Source organism: Saccopteryx bilineata, chromosome 1, assembly GCF_036850765.1.
Source record: "Saccopteryx bilineata isolate mSacBil1 chromosome 1, mSacBil1_pri_phased_curated, whole genome shotgun sequence".
Taxonomy (NCBI): Eukaryota; Metazoa; Chordata; class Mammalia; order Chiroptera; family Emballonuridae; genus Saccopteryx; species Saccopteryx bilineata.
In genome coordinates this window covers 38,165,034-38,179,826 of record NC_089490.1, presented here as the reverse complement: position 1 = coordinate 38,179,826, position 14,793 = coordinate 38,165,034, and the positions used below count along the sequence as shown (strand labels likewise).

The 14,793-nt window shown below is 35.5% G+C and overlaps 1 protein-coding gene across 1 annotated transcript in view; it reads left to right on the top strand.

Annotated features, from left to right (window-relative positions):
- The window catches only part of LOC136319194 (protein eyes shut homolog), a 557,987-nt gene that overhangs the window by 296,282 nt on the left and 246,912 nt on the right, over positions 1–14,793 (top strand). The window contains exons 8-9 of the mRNA XM_066252572.1: positions 5,570–5,762; positions 6,888–8,639. Of these exons, the coding sequence (XP_066108669.1) occupies positions 5,570–5,762; positions 6,888–8,639 (1,945 nt within the window). The remainder of the gene's footprint in view (positions 1–5,569; positions 5,763–6,887; positions 8,640–14,793) is intronic.

The following is a 14,793-nucleotide window of genomic DNA, read 5'->3' as shown; positions in this document are numbered from 1 at the left end:
AATTTTTTTCTATAGTTTCTCTGTTCTCTAATTCATTTATTTCTGCTCTGATTTTTATTATCTCCTTTCTTCGGCTGGTTTTGTGTTGTCTTTGTTCTTCTTTCTCTAGTTCCTTAAGGTGGAAAGTTAAGTGGTTCACTTGGGCTCTCTCTTGTTTGTTCATATATGCCTGAAGTGATATGAACTTCCCACTTATCACTTGCTTTTGCTGCATCCCATAGATTCTAATATGTTGTATTGTCATTTTCATTAGTCTGTATATATCTTTTGATCTCTGTACTTATTCCTTCTTTGACCCATTCATTTTTTAAAAGTATGTTGTTTAGTTTCCACATTTTTGTGGGATTTTTTTCCTCTTTTTTGCAGTTGAATTCTAGTTTCAAGGCTTTATGATCAGAAAATGTGCTTGGTACAACTTCAATTTTTCTAAATTTGCTGATGTTGTTTTTGTGGCCCAACATATGGTCAATTCTTGAGAATGATCCATGTACACTGGAGAAAAATGTATACTCAGTCACTTTGGGATGAAATGTCCTGTAGATGTCTATCATATCCAGGTGCTCTAGTGTTTTGTTTAAGGCCACTATGTCTTTGTTGATTCTCTATTTGGATGACCGATCTAGAGCTGTCAGCGGTATATTGAGGTCTCCAAGTATGATTGTATTTTTGTCAGTTTTTGTTTTAAGATCAATAAGTAGTTGTCTTATATATTTTGGTGCTCCTTGGTTTGGTGCATATATATTAAGAATTGTTATGTCTTCTTGATTCAGTGTCCCCTTAGCCATTATGAAATGGCCATTTTTGTCTCTGAGTACTTTTCCTGTCTTGTAGTCAGCATTATCCGATATGAGTATTGCTACACCTGCTTTTTTTTTTTTTTTTGGATGTTATTTGCTTGGAGTATTGTTTTCCAGCCTTTCACTTTGAATTTGTTTTTATCCTTGTTACTTAGATGAGTTTCCTGTAGGCAGCATACAGTTGGATTTTCTTTTTTAATCCATTCTGCTACTCTGTGCCTTTTTATTGGTGAGTTTAATCCGTTTACATTTAGTGTAATTATTGATACTTGTGAGTTCCCTATTGCCATTTTATATCTTGCTTTCTGTTAGTTTTGTGTCTTGTTTGATCCTTCTCTTTCGTTTTGCTATCTTTTGTTTTATTTGGTTGTATTCCATACATCTTTCCTCTGTTGCTATCTTTTTTATCTCATGTGCTTCTGTGGTGGTTTTTTCAATGGTGGTTACCTTTGAGTAATGAAAAGGGTCCCTACCCTGTTCATTGTAGTGAACTATTTTGTGAGTACTTTTGCACTCCATCGTCCTTTGCTACTATTACTCTCCATCTTCTCCCCCTCTTTCTTTTTGTTGTTGTCACAGTTTAAATTTGGTTTTATTGTGTTCTTCTTGGAGCTTTTACTTGTGGCTCTGTTTTTTTTTTTTTCTTTGTATCTGATTGGAGAACCCCCTTTAGTAATTCCTGGAGTGGGGGTTTTCTGATGATAAATTCCCTCATCTTTTTTGTATCTGTGAATGTTTTTATTTCTCCTTCATATTTGAAGGATAGCTTTGATGGGTATAGTATTCGTGGCTGAAAGTTCCTCTCTTTCAGGACTTTAAATATTGGGGTCCACTCTCTTCTAGCTTGTAGAGTTTCTGCTGAGAAATCTGATGATAATCTAATGGGCCTTCCTTTATATGTTGTATTCTTCTTTTCCCTGGCTGCCTTGAGAATTTTTTCTTTGCTGTTGGTTTGTGTCAATTTCATTATGATATGCCTTGGAGTAGGTTTGTTGGGGTTAAGAAAACTCGGAGTTCTGTTTGCTTCTTGAACTTGAGGCTTTAGTTCTTTCCACAGGCTTGGGAAGTTCTCATCTATTATTTGTTTGAGTATGTTCTCCATTCCATTTTCTCTCTCTTCTCCCTCTGATATACCTATTATTCTTATGTTATTCTTTTTGATGGAGTCCGATAATTCTTGTAGGGCTATCTCATTTTTTTTAATATTTGAGTCTCTTTCTTCTTCTCTCTGTTGTGCCTCAAGTTGCTTGTCTTCTATTTCACTAATCCTCTCTTCTATCTGACCTGTTCTATTTGCTAAGCTTGTTTCTTCATTTTTCAGCTCATGAATTGAGTTTTTCATCTCTGTTTGATATGTTTTTATAGTTTCAATTTCCTTGGACATATATTCTTTGTGTTCATTGAGTTGTTTTCTGATCTCCCTAAATTGCCTTTCTGTGTTTTCTTGTATATCTCTGAGGATTTTTAGAATTTCTATCTTGAATTCTCTGTCATTTAGCTCCAAGGTTTCCAATATATTAAATTTTTTCTCCATAGATTTTTCCTCATCTAGCTGTGTTACCTCTCTTTCTTTTGTATCCATGATATTTGATTTTCTCTTCCTTAATGGCATCTGAGGGTGATTTTGTTGATAATATTAATGAGATTTAATAAAGAATAAAAAGTTAAAAAAATAAAAAAATAAAAAATCGAAAACAGTTGTTTTTTTTAAAAAAATTAATAATGAAATAAAGAAAAATAAAATAAAATAAAAATTTTTGAAAAAGGAAATTATTCCCCCCCTCCTTTTTTCCTCTCCTCTCCTCTCCCCTCTTTCTTGAGAAAATCTTGTGGTGAACTGTGAATTATAACAAACAATGCCTGTGATGGAGGGCCTGAATTGAGGAAAAGTAATAAAGGGGCAAAAAAAGAAAAGAAAAAACAAGAAAAAAAACAGGGGTATGGGCCCACAAAAAGCAAATAAGGAAAAAATTTGGGTCAAGAATAAAATGATTTGCTTTTAGGTGTTGGTTGTCTAAGAGTTATGATGAGAGCAATAGGAGGAAAACATAAAAATGGGGGGACAAATTAAAAAATTACTATTGTATTTAGTGGAACAAGAACTAGATAAAATGGAGAGCCAGGGATGGGAGCACTGCTAGTGAGTTCAAAAGGTGAAGTAAAAAACCCCCAAAATGCCACAAACATAAGTTTGAGTCCCAGATAAGATAATTTGTTTGTTATTGAGGTTTGAATGAGAGGAGATGTAAAGGAGAAAGGAAGAAACTAATATAGAGGGAGAAAAGAAAGAGAGAGAGAGAAAAAAAGAGGGAACCACAAAAAGAAGAAAAAAAAAGGAGAGAGAGAGAGAGAGTTAAGGGTTTTGGAGTGCAACCCTCATAGAGAGAAAGGAAGAGGAAAGAAAAGATAATGGGAGATGTAACACTTATGGGTAGTGTAGTTCAAGGAGAGGAGAGAGTAAGACCGGCAGAGAGTTAATCGGCCAAATTGGAGGAGGAAAAAATGTATCAAGAATGAAGATAAGAGAAACAAACGAACAAATATAATAAAATGGGATAGGTTATAAAGTCTGCAGATTATTCTTGATTTTGAGAGGTTATCTTCTTGCTTTTTCTTTTCTCTCCCTCTTCCTGGTCGGTGACTCTGTACCCCAGGTTCTGCCCCTTTGGCACGCTCAGGTAGAGGTTTGCAGTTGATAAGTCTCTATGGCAATGTCATGTATTGTGCTTTCGTCTCGTTGGCAGTTGAGGCTCATTAGCATTTATAGGCTCCAACAGTGAGAGAGTCCGTGTTCCTGGAGCCTTTCTCCTAGTCTTTCCTTCCTCAATTAGTAGCCTGATAATCCAGCTATGGGGTTGCTGCTGCCTCTGCCTGGATCGTAAGAGGCTCAAAGATCTGGCAACTCCCCACTCTATTTCCACTCAGCACAGGGCTCTGGGTAAGGCTCAGTCAGTCAGAGCTGCTAGCATAATCAGGCGGGCTTTCCACCCACTCAAAGACCTCTGGCTCTGCCACTCTGTCCGGTAACACAGGCGGGCGCCCACTTCCGGGACGCTTGGAGGAAACTCTCGTTCACTTTCTGTGTGCACAGACCAGGATATCCGGCCAGCAGTCTCACGCTCTGAGTGAAACCCCCAACCGCCTGGAAAAGTTGCAGTGTTGGAATTGGCTCTCGCTCCGTCCCCGTGAACAGCTTTTGCAAGGTGCTGGGGCGGCCCAAGATTCCGCTTTGGCCCACACAAAGGCCCCTGACTCTGCCCCTCTGTGCGATAACACGGACGCGCACTGCCGAGGCACTTGGAGGAATCTCTCACTCACTATCTGCGCGCGCAGACCAGGATATGAGGCCAGCCGCGTTTCCCTCTGAGTGAAACCCCCACCAGCACGGAAAATTTCCACCGTTGGAATTAGTTCTCGCTCCCTCCTGTGCGCAGCTTTCCCAGGGTGCTGGGGCTGCCCAGAGATTCTGTTTTCGGCCCACAGAAAGGCCTCTGACTCTGCCTCTCTGTGGGGTAACACGGACACCCACTCCCGGGGCTTAGGAAGAAATCTCTCACCCACTAACTGCGCACCGACCAGGAGATCGGGTAAAATGGCTGCCCCGCTTGTCTTTCTTTCTTTGGGTTTGGCACGAGTGTTAGCTTGTATTGCCCGGCTTGCCACAGGATCAGTTTTTCCTCGGCTTGGATCTCCATGCCACAGCCTGGTTCGGCCGTTTGTGCCGCAGCCTGGATCTATTCACCCCCTTTGCCCGCCTCAGTTTCTATATTCACAGTTACCAGAGAAAGCTGCCCTGTTTAGGTTAGTGAGGAAGGCGGAGCATTTCTTACTCCCTATTTCCTTCGGGGTTTGGTTATATATTTAGCCAATTTTTCACTTGACCATACCTTCGGGTGTATTGCGAAGCATCTGGAGGCTCCAAGTATAGGTTTTTCTGTTTCTGGTTGAAGATCTTGTTGAGTTTTGGGGGAGATTTATCGGTATTGCTTCCTACCCCGCCATTACTCTGACGTCATCCCCGCCAAGTAACTATTGAGTGTGCCTTTAGTGTTAGGAAATAGGCATGCATTCATATTTTAAAATAATATTTGAATTTTATCTTCTTAAAGTTTAAAAGACTTCAAGAAGTATAACTCATTTTAACTCTTCATATAAGGGAAAATTCCCTGATCCATTTGCACTATTTATGCTTGAATCAGAATTCTCTTTCCTATGTGCTAAGAACAATTTATGTAGATATTACTTTGTATGTATGTGGAGGAAAAGGCTATCACATCAAACTAAAACATATAAGGAACATTACTTACAAATTAAATTACAAAACAATACAAATTAAAGTGATTCAAATCTCACAAGAAAATGTTCAAATTATCTACTATAGATACTAAATTTATATTAAAAATGTGGCAGAACAGAAAACTTTATAATTTTTAATGGAACTTTTAGATCTATATTGATTCCCATACAGTACAAATTTTTTATTGGGAAAAAAATATCCTTAAGGCAAATATAAAATAGTATTTTGTTTTAAAATTAAAGAAATTAACAAGAAATTTAGCCATTTAATTTAGCATATTCAAAATTTGAAATATTGATTTAATTTTGAAATATAACATTCACTGTAGAAACTTTATTTCCATACAAAATAGGGCTATACTTTGAGTTATTTAATATGACTGTAAAAATGCAAATAACATCACAACAAACTTAGAAAAATTTCCACTTAGGAGTAAAACATCTCTGAGCTTAATTATGGTGGTTATTGTTTGCAGACCCGCTCCATTGGGCTTCTTTGTGGTGGTGAAATAAAAAGAATTAGCTGTTTACCTTCCGCCGCTCAAAGAACAGATGCCATTTCTACACAAACATATACAGTGCCGGCTTCTGAGACTTTCGTCAGTAGCTTTCCATCTCCAAGGGCTACAAGACTATGGACTATAATGAATATTTATTCACTTGATCATGGTGAGTAGATGAGAGTAAGATATGGAGATAGTTGTATTTGAAAAAGTTGTATATTTAAAATTTATTTTCTGACTTATTTCAATTTCTCTAAGATACATGATATACAGGAGCATAAAATTGAGAATTCTTACTGGTTATGTGTCCTAGTTTATGTTTTGTTTTAAGAATGTCAATGCACTTTACTAATAAATACCGTTTTTGTTAATAGTCTTTATTCTGAAGTGTAAATTTGGGTAGGTAACTGGACCCCCAATCCTAGCTCATTTTGTTTTAACTATCAGTAAAACTTATTTTAATGGCCTTTTTGCTATTTTTCTCATTGCCCTTATTTAATAACTTTTAAATGTTATATGTAAGTTTATATTTTATTCAATTTATTTAAAAACACTCAGGTTTTTTTGAATTTTATTTTTGTGAATTATTTTGATAACTTGAGTATGTCTTGATATGTCTTTTTAATTTACTAAATCACAGTGCCATATTTTAAATAATATATCATTTGTTAAATTCTACATTCATTTTTTATATAGTCAGTGTCACTCAGAATAATCAGAATGAGAATTTTATTTCTTAAAAAGTTATTTATTGTTTAAGGAAAATATTTTAAAGGCTGATATTATAAGCAGAAAGATAGACTGCTTTATTTTTTTGTCTAAATAATTTCTGTTTTTTTAAAGAATAAAACTGACATATAATGTGATCTAATATACAGATTAGTTTACCTATTTAGAAAGTATAACAATATTTTCTTAACATTCTAACCCCAATAGGTCAAATAGTCATTGATTCTATCATTGGCAAAGAGTTGTACATTTTCATGTTTTACAATTCAGAGGAGACATTTAGTTTGTAATGTGTCCATTCTGCCTGACACCGTTGTTCTGACTTTGGCCCTCACATGGAGTGTGAATAATAGGAGTATTTGCATTTATACAGTTTCTGTATACCTGTAGATAAACACAGATACTTTTACATGCAATATGATTTACAGAGCTATATTCGTCTTCATATAATATGGGGTGGCAGTATAATTTGCACAAGAGTTAGTCCAGGACCAAAGTTGTTCACTTTTAATTCATTTTTTAATCTCTCTTTTTTTATTATTTGGCTTTTTCTTCACTGAAGGTTCAAAAGAGAAAGACATTTTCAAGCATGATGTTCCCTCAACCACTGGTTTGTCAGCATTAAGCATTGGCATATCCCATGAAAGCTATTTACTGGAAAAACTGATTTCTACTAGACAATTTTCGGCAAAACACAGTCTTACTTCTTCCACAGATGTTTCCTCTTCTCAATATCTGAATTTTGATGTTCATGAGCCAACACAAATTGTTCGAGGCACAACACCTGTAACACAAATGCCTATCCAAATTTCAGCTGTCACACCAGGATTCCTTTTCCTCAATAGAGGAGAGAGGACTTCATTTGTCATCGCTTCCTTAATGACAGGTTTGATTTTTCCTGCACAATCATCATTATTTGATAATGATCAGACTGTTGCCTTGTCCGCTACCACAATGAGCTCAGCAATGAGTGGAATTCCAGGGGCTGATATTGAGTTAAACAGGCACTCATTACCCTACCGTGAATTTCTGCTCACAACTGCTTCACCTAGCACCCCTCCACTTGTCCCTAGGGGGGCTCAAGAGGCTACTGAAGACTATTCAGCTGTTTCCTTCATTTCAAGGAGAGAGGACTGGAGATTGCTGAGCTCCTCAATGTCTCCCATTACTCCTGCTAAGATAATTATTTCTGAACAGGTAGCCACCTTAAACTCATCAACTCTGCCCAGATTCACTATACAAGCCTCCATTCTCAGTGAATATCAGATTATTCCTGAAGCATCTAGCAACCAGAGACTCACAAACACCAAATCACAGACTGCTGATTCCTTAAGTGAATTAAGCCAAACATGTGCAATGTGTTCTATGACTGAAATAAAATCCTCTCATAAATTCTCAGATCAAGTTTTGCATAGCAAACAGACCCATTTTTATAAGATATTCTGGATGAACTCAGCAGTATTAGCCAGCTGGTATGCATTAATGGATACTCAGACTATCACTTCTGGGCATTTGATTTCTTCTGCGACTGAAATAACACCATCAGTGGCATTCACAGAACTGTCATCTTTATTTCCTTCTAAAAAGAGTACAAAAGAAATAATTATATCCTCATCCTTGGAGGAATCCATTACCCTATCAAGTAATTTGAATGTTAATTTATGTTTGGATGAGACTTGTTTATCCATTGTCTCTTCACAAACTGTCTCTTTAGGCCTGATGAAATCTGACTTGACTTCAAAACTGACTACTGATGATCCGTTAGTATCAAGAAACATTTTAAAAATGTTAAATACAAGACAATATGGTATAACAATGCATCCAACTGAGGTTTTGAATCAAGACAATTTATGGGGCATACAAGAGAATAAAGGACCTCAAAAACAGTTCAAACTTCACACAAGTGATAGTTCTCTGGATTTTGAGTTAAATTTACAAAGTCATCCAAAAACTGTACATTCAAATGACCTCAAAAACTACCCTCCACCCTACATAGACATGATGTCTGATATTTCAAAAGCAATCTCTAATGTTGCATTATATACCATTTCACCAACCCAATCACTTTTAATACAGCCCTCTTTTCCTATATCTGTATTTACGTCAGAATGGGAATATTATACAGACTATCTAACTTTAACATCTGACTTAAAAGAAGAGTTCAGAACCTCTTCAGAATGGTCTGAATGGGAACTTCAGCCTAGTGTTCATGATTTGGAATCTTCTGCTGCAGGCCAAAGGCTTCCCATCACGAGAGCTCTCACTTTGTCTTCACTGGAGTCCATTCCAACACTTCATCAGCTGATGATTTCTGGTGAGTTTCTGTTTCAGTTCAATAAACTTTTAAAAATTAGTTTCTTTTCTCCAGAGAAGAAAGAGCCTATTGTAGACACCAGGTGCTCTAAAGAGCCTCTTTGTAATCAGGGCCGCAGCGAGTCAATGAAGACGGCACCTGCTGTTGTACCTGCCACAGATGGCTATTCTTTATGTGCTGCCACAAAGGCACCCAGATCAATAGTGGAGTTTGTGGGAGATGGCTACACTGCTGGCAAGCAATCAGAGACGCTACTAGTTCCATTCATTACAATGGATCTTTCAAAGTTTAGGAATAACTTATATTATTTTCATTTCTTGGAATAGCTTCTTTGTGAAGTTGAACACAAAACAACATACTTTCTAGCATTTTCTTCATACTGGTATTTTTTTTAATGGGCAAGGAGATGAACAAATTAAGGGAACTTTGTTGGGTTTTTCCGTTCTCCATCGTGTGGTTTATCATTTCTTAATGCAAAGCTATGATGCCTTTATGAATATAACTCAAAATATAAATTAAATTCATGTCTTTTATTAAAAAAAACACTATATGTGTTAAAACATGATAATATTCCATGTGTGAATTTGAAATAGTTCATGAAAAGCCACTTTTCTTAGATAACTGTTTTTACTTTAAAGCAATTTAGAAATCACTCTTCTTCTCTACCTTTATAATTATTATCAAATTGGAAAGGACACACAAATAATTCAATGAATTGTATCAAGCACAAAGAGATTTTTTTTCATTATTTACAGAAGTTCTATTTTGTGGAGTTTTAAATATAATTGTGCAGATAAGTTAATTTTCATTCAATGAGAAATTTATTTTGTATATGTATATGTGTGACTTTAGAAAACACATGTAAGATTTTAGGTGTATAATTTATATCTGGAAATTTAGTAGTATAAAAGACCAAATCATTATATTTGGTTTATTCAGTATGCTGTGGTCTTCTTTACAAAATTACTAAAAATTACATAAGTTAAATTACAAATTTAAATGAAGTATTCTTGTACTTTTGCAGGATGAGAGCATTTTTTTAATAGCTTGTATAACTCATCAGCAATGCCTAATACATCACTTGTCACATATAAGTTTTTTAGTAGATAAAGCTGAGTACACATTCTACTCTCATATGATTAGCCCTTTGGAAATAATCAGGACACAAATTCTACATTTTCAGTAAACCAGTCCCTAGGCTTGCTCTATTTTTTAAAAAAATAACTTTATTTTTTTAATGGGGTGACATCAATAAATCAGGATACATATATTCAAAGATAACAAGTCCAGATTATCTTGTCGTTCAATTATGTTGCATACCCATCACCCAAAGTCAGATTGTCCTCTGTCACCTTCTATCTAGTTTTCTTTGTGGCCCTCCCCCTCCCCCTTTCCCTCTCCCTTTCCCTCTTCCCCCTGTAACCACCACACTCTTATCAATGTCTCTTAGTTTCACTTTTATGTCCCACCTACATATGGAATAATGCAGTTCCTGGTTTTTTCTGATTTACTTATTTCACTTCGTATAATGTTATCAAGATACCACCATTTTGCTGTAAATGATCCGATGTCATCATTTCTTATGGCTGAGTAGTATTCCATAGTATATATGTGCCACTGGATAAATAGATTCTTTATCCAGTCATCTATTGACGGGCTTTTTGGTTGTTTCCATGTCCTGACCACTGTGAACAATGCTGCAATGAACATGGGCTGCATGTGTCTTTACATATCAATGTTTCTGAGTTTTGGGGGTATATAATCAGTAGAGGGATTGCTGGGTCATAAGGTAGTTCTATTTTCAGTTTTTTGAGGAACCACCATACTTTCTTCCATAATGGTTATACTACTTTACATTCCCACCAACAGTGGATGAGAGTTTCTTTTTCTCCACAGCCTCTCTAACATTTGCTATTACCTATCTTGTTAATATTAGTTAATCTAACAGGTGTGAGGTGGTATCTCATTGCAGTTTTGATTTGCATTTCTCTAATAACGAATGAAGATGAGCATCTTTTCATATATCTGTTGGCCATTTGTATTTCTCCCTGGGAGAAGTCTCTGTTCATGTCCTCTTCCCATTTTTTTATTGGATTGTTTTTTTGTTTGTTGTTGAGTTTTATGAGTTCTTTGTATATTTTGGATATTAGGCCCTTATCTGAGCTGTTGTTTGAAAATATCATTTCCCATTTAGTTGGCTGTCTGTTTATTTTGTTATCAATTTCTCTTGCTGAGCAAAAACTTCTTAGTCTGATGTAGTCCCATTCATTAATTTTTGCCTTCACTTCTCTTGCCTGTGGAGTCAAATTCATAAAATGCTCTTTAAAACCCAGGTCCATGATTTTAGTACCTATGTCTTCTTCTATGTACTTAATTGTTTCAGGTCTTATGTTTAGATCTTTGATCCATTTTGAGTTAATTTTTGTACAGGGGGAGAGACTGTAGTCCAGTTTCATTCTTTTGCATGTGGCTTTCCAGTTTTCCCAGCACCATTTATTGAAGAGGCTTTCTTTTCTCCATTCTGTGTTGTTGGCCCCTTTATCAAAAATTATTTGACTATATATATGTGGTTTTATTTCTGGACTTTCTATTCTGTTCCATTGGTCTGAGTGTCTATTTTTCTGCCAATACCATGCTGTTTTGATTGTCGTGGCCCTATAATGTAGTTTGAAGTCAGGTATTGTAATATGCCCCCAGCTTCATTCTTTTTCTTTAGGATTGCTTTGGCTATTCGGGGTTTTTTACAGTTCCATATAAATCTGATGATTTTTTTCTCTATTTCTTTAAAAAATGTCATTGGAATTTTTATGGGAATTGCATTAAATTTGTATATTGCTTTGGGTAATATGACCATCTTGATTATATTTATTCTTCCTAACCAAGAACAAGGTATATTCTTCCATCTCATTATATCTTTTTTGATTTCCCTTAACAATGGTTTATAGTTTTCATTATATAAGTCCTTTACATTCTTTTTTATGTTTATTCCTAAGTATGGATAGGGCCCACATACCTAATTCTTCTAATTTAGGAAATTACTTGCCGACCTATCGACATTATTTTTCTTCTTTTTTACTACTATAGTCACTTGTTCATACAAAGTTGATAAAAAGATATTTCTCTTGCCTCTCAAGTCTATTTATACTTGTAGCATGTAGTTCAGTATGACAAGTTGTCACTTTGATGAACATTCATCCACAATAATTTGAAATGCTATTTAATGTCAATAACTAAGATATTACTCAAACTTCTTGAGACTGTTATCATCTAAGATTAGCATAACATATGTTCCTTCTTAATAATCATATTTCATTAGCAACACATTTTTATCAAGGATTCACCATGTCTTGGTCTCTATTTATAGTGTGAAGGATAATTACTAAATAAAACAGATGCTTCCTGCCCTCTTAGAGCTTACTTTCTACTGGATAGATACAGATAGCAAACACTAAGTGTAATAAACCTGTATTTGTATATAACCTGTTATATATAATAAAGTGTATATAGTGTAGTTCTAATAAATATTATAGAAAGTATATGTATATAATATATATATAATATAGGTATATATTTTGGGGGGGACAGAGACAGAGAGAGACAGAGAGAGGGACAGAGATAGACAGGAAAGGAGAGAGATGAGAAGAATCAATTCTTCATTGTGGCACCTTAGTTGTTCATTGATTGCTTTATCATATGTGCCTTGACCAGGGGGCTACAGCAGACTGAGTGACCCCTTGCTCAAGTCAGAGAATTTGGGCCCAAGCTGGTAAGCTTTGCTCAAAGCAGATGAGCCTGCGCTCAAGCTGGCGACCTCGGGGTTTCAAACCTTGAGTCCTCCACATCCCAGTCCGAGACTCTATCCACTGTGCCACTGCCTAGTCAGGCTATAATATATATTTTTATTTTATATGACTATAGTATGTTTATCTTCTATATATTATATTTGTATATGTAATAGGCATACACACACATGCGCACGTATATACTATATATGATGTGATAGCCTTTAAGGATTAAAAAAAATAGAGCTGATTAGGAAGGGCCTAGGTGTCACAAGGTCTGGGTTAATGGGTGAGAGACAACAGTATGGTCAGGTTTTATCTCTTTGAGGAAGCCATCTTGAAGGAGATGAAAGTTGTATAAATATAGGGAGAAAAATATCCCACAAAACATAAGTGGTAGATGCTGTGTTGAGGTAGGTGTGTGTTTGACATTTTCTGAGAACATCAGGGAAGCCATTGTAGTATAGCAGGTTAGCAAAAAGGAGGCTTTTGGAGGATGAAGTGAAATTGATAATAGGGTAGAGAAAACAAAACCAGATTCCAAGAAATCTAGGCCATTTTAAGGACTTGTCTTCTATTCTGAGTGAAACAAAATCATTCCAAGGATTTGGACAGAGAAATAATATAATCTGAGTAATCACTCTGGCTGTACTATTGACAATTGATTAGTGTGTGGAATGCGGCAGATGTACAGAGAGCAGTTAGGACTCAATGCCCTAGTCAAGGCGAGAAATGGCCGTGGCTTCGTCCAGGTATCAGTGCTAAAATCTTGAGAATGATCAGATTCTGGATATAGTTTGAAGATCCAGCAAACAAGATTAGCTGATACATTGGATTATTTTTATTTGTTTTGGTAACTTGTTTTATTTAGCAGTAAAAAAGTACCTTAAGCCATCCTCTAAAGACAAATAAGGGGAAATTATGCAAACCAATTTTTCCAGACATACTACAAGTATGTTTATCTCTCATTTTATCAGCTATTAAAATGTGTCTAATAATAGAGCTATTAAATGCAAAAATCTGATAAGTTTATAATAATATTCACGATTATGTCCCCAAGGCACACAATGACCCTATCTCTAACTTCTGCATCTGCCATGAATTAACTAGTCTTGTTCAACATGTAATATATGTTTATCTGTACTTATTCTTGGAAATGTATTTGTGACATTGCATTGAATGGAGGAATCTATTAATCAAAATTTTAATAATTCAAGCTATCTGTGCCCTGATCACGTTATTTTTAACTAGTATGTATGTGTGTGGGTATATGTGTGTAGACTTAGATATGTGTTTCTGTATTTGTATATAACAGGAAGTCAATATGGAGTGGAGAGACCTATAGTTGTAATATGAGCTATTGAAAGAGAAGATGCTAGATTTAGAAAATATTAAAAGGGAATAAAACAGATGCTGAAGACATGGCTATGAGACAAACACTAAAATTATGAATATATTTTTATGAAACTGTATTAGTTTTCTAGAGATGCCATAACAAAGTGGCACAAACGGGGTGGCTTAGAACAGCAGCAATTTATTGTTTCATACTTCTGAAACCTAGAGGTCTGAAAACAAGGTATTTGTAGGGCCCTACTCTTCCAGTGAAGCCTATAGAGGTGAATTCTTTCCCATCTCTTCTTAGCTAACAGTGGTGGCTGTCAATCTTGGGTGTTCCTTGGCTTCAAACAGCATTACTCCAATTTCCATCTTCTGTTGTCACATGATATTCTCCTTGTGTGTCTTACAATGTTTCTATAAGGACACACTAAAAGCAAAACAATTGATTAAGAACCTTTATGCATTTCTCAGTCTTTTTAGCTAGATTTTTAAAAACTGAGCTATATAATGTTACTGCCTGGTAAATATGGTAGATGCTTGGAAATTGAAGAAATCTTAACATTCCCGTTCTATGACTTATTATTTTTTGGCTTTAGAAAAGTTATCTGATTAACTTCTGTGACTCATCTGTAAAATGGGAATATTATTAGTTTTGTGGAGTCAATTTTGAGCATTATATCTATATAACATTATATATATATGTTTTTATATATATTATATTATATGAATTGCAGTAAAAACGCCACATAAATGTTAGCCCTCTCCTAAACTTACAATTTTTTAATTCAATTAATTCTACATACTCTCTTTAGTTTCTAGGTGACTACCCCAACCATTTTTTTTTAAATAATTTTATTTTTTTAATGGGGCGATATCAATAAATCAGGATACATATATTCAAAGATAACAAGCCCAGGTTATCTTATCGTTCAATTATGTTGCATACCCATCACCCAAAGTCAGATTGTCCTCTGTCACCTTCTATCTAGTTTTCTTTGTGCCCCTCTCCCTCCCCCTTTCCCTCTCCCTTTCCC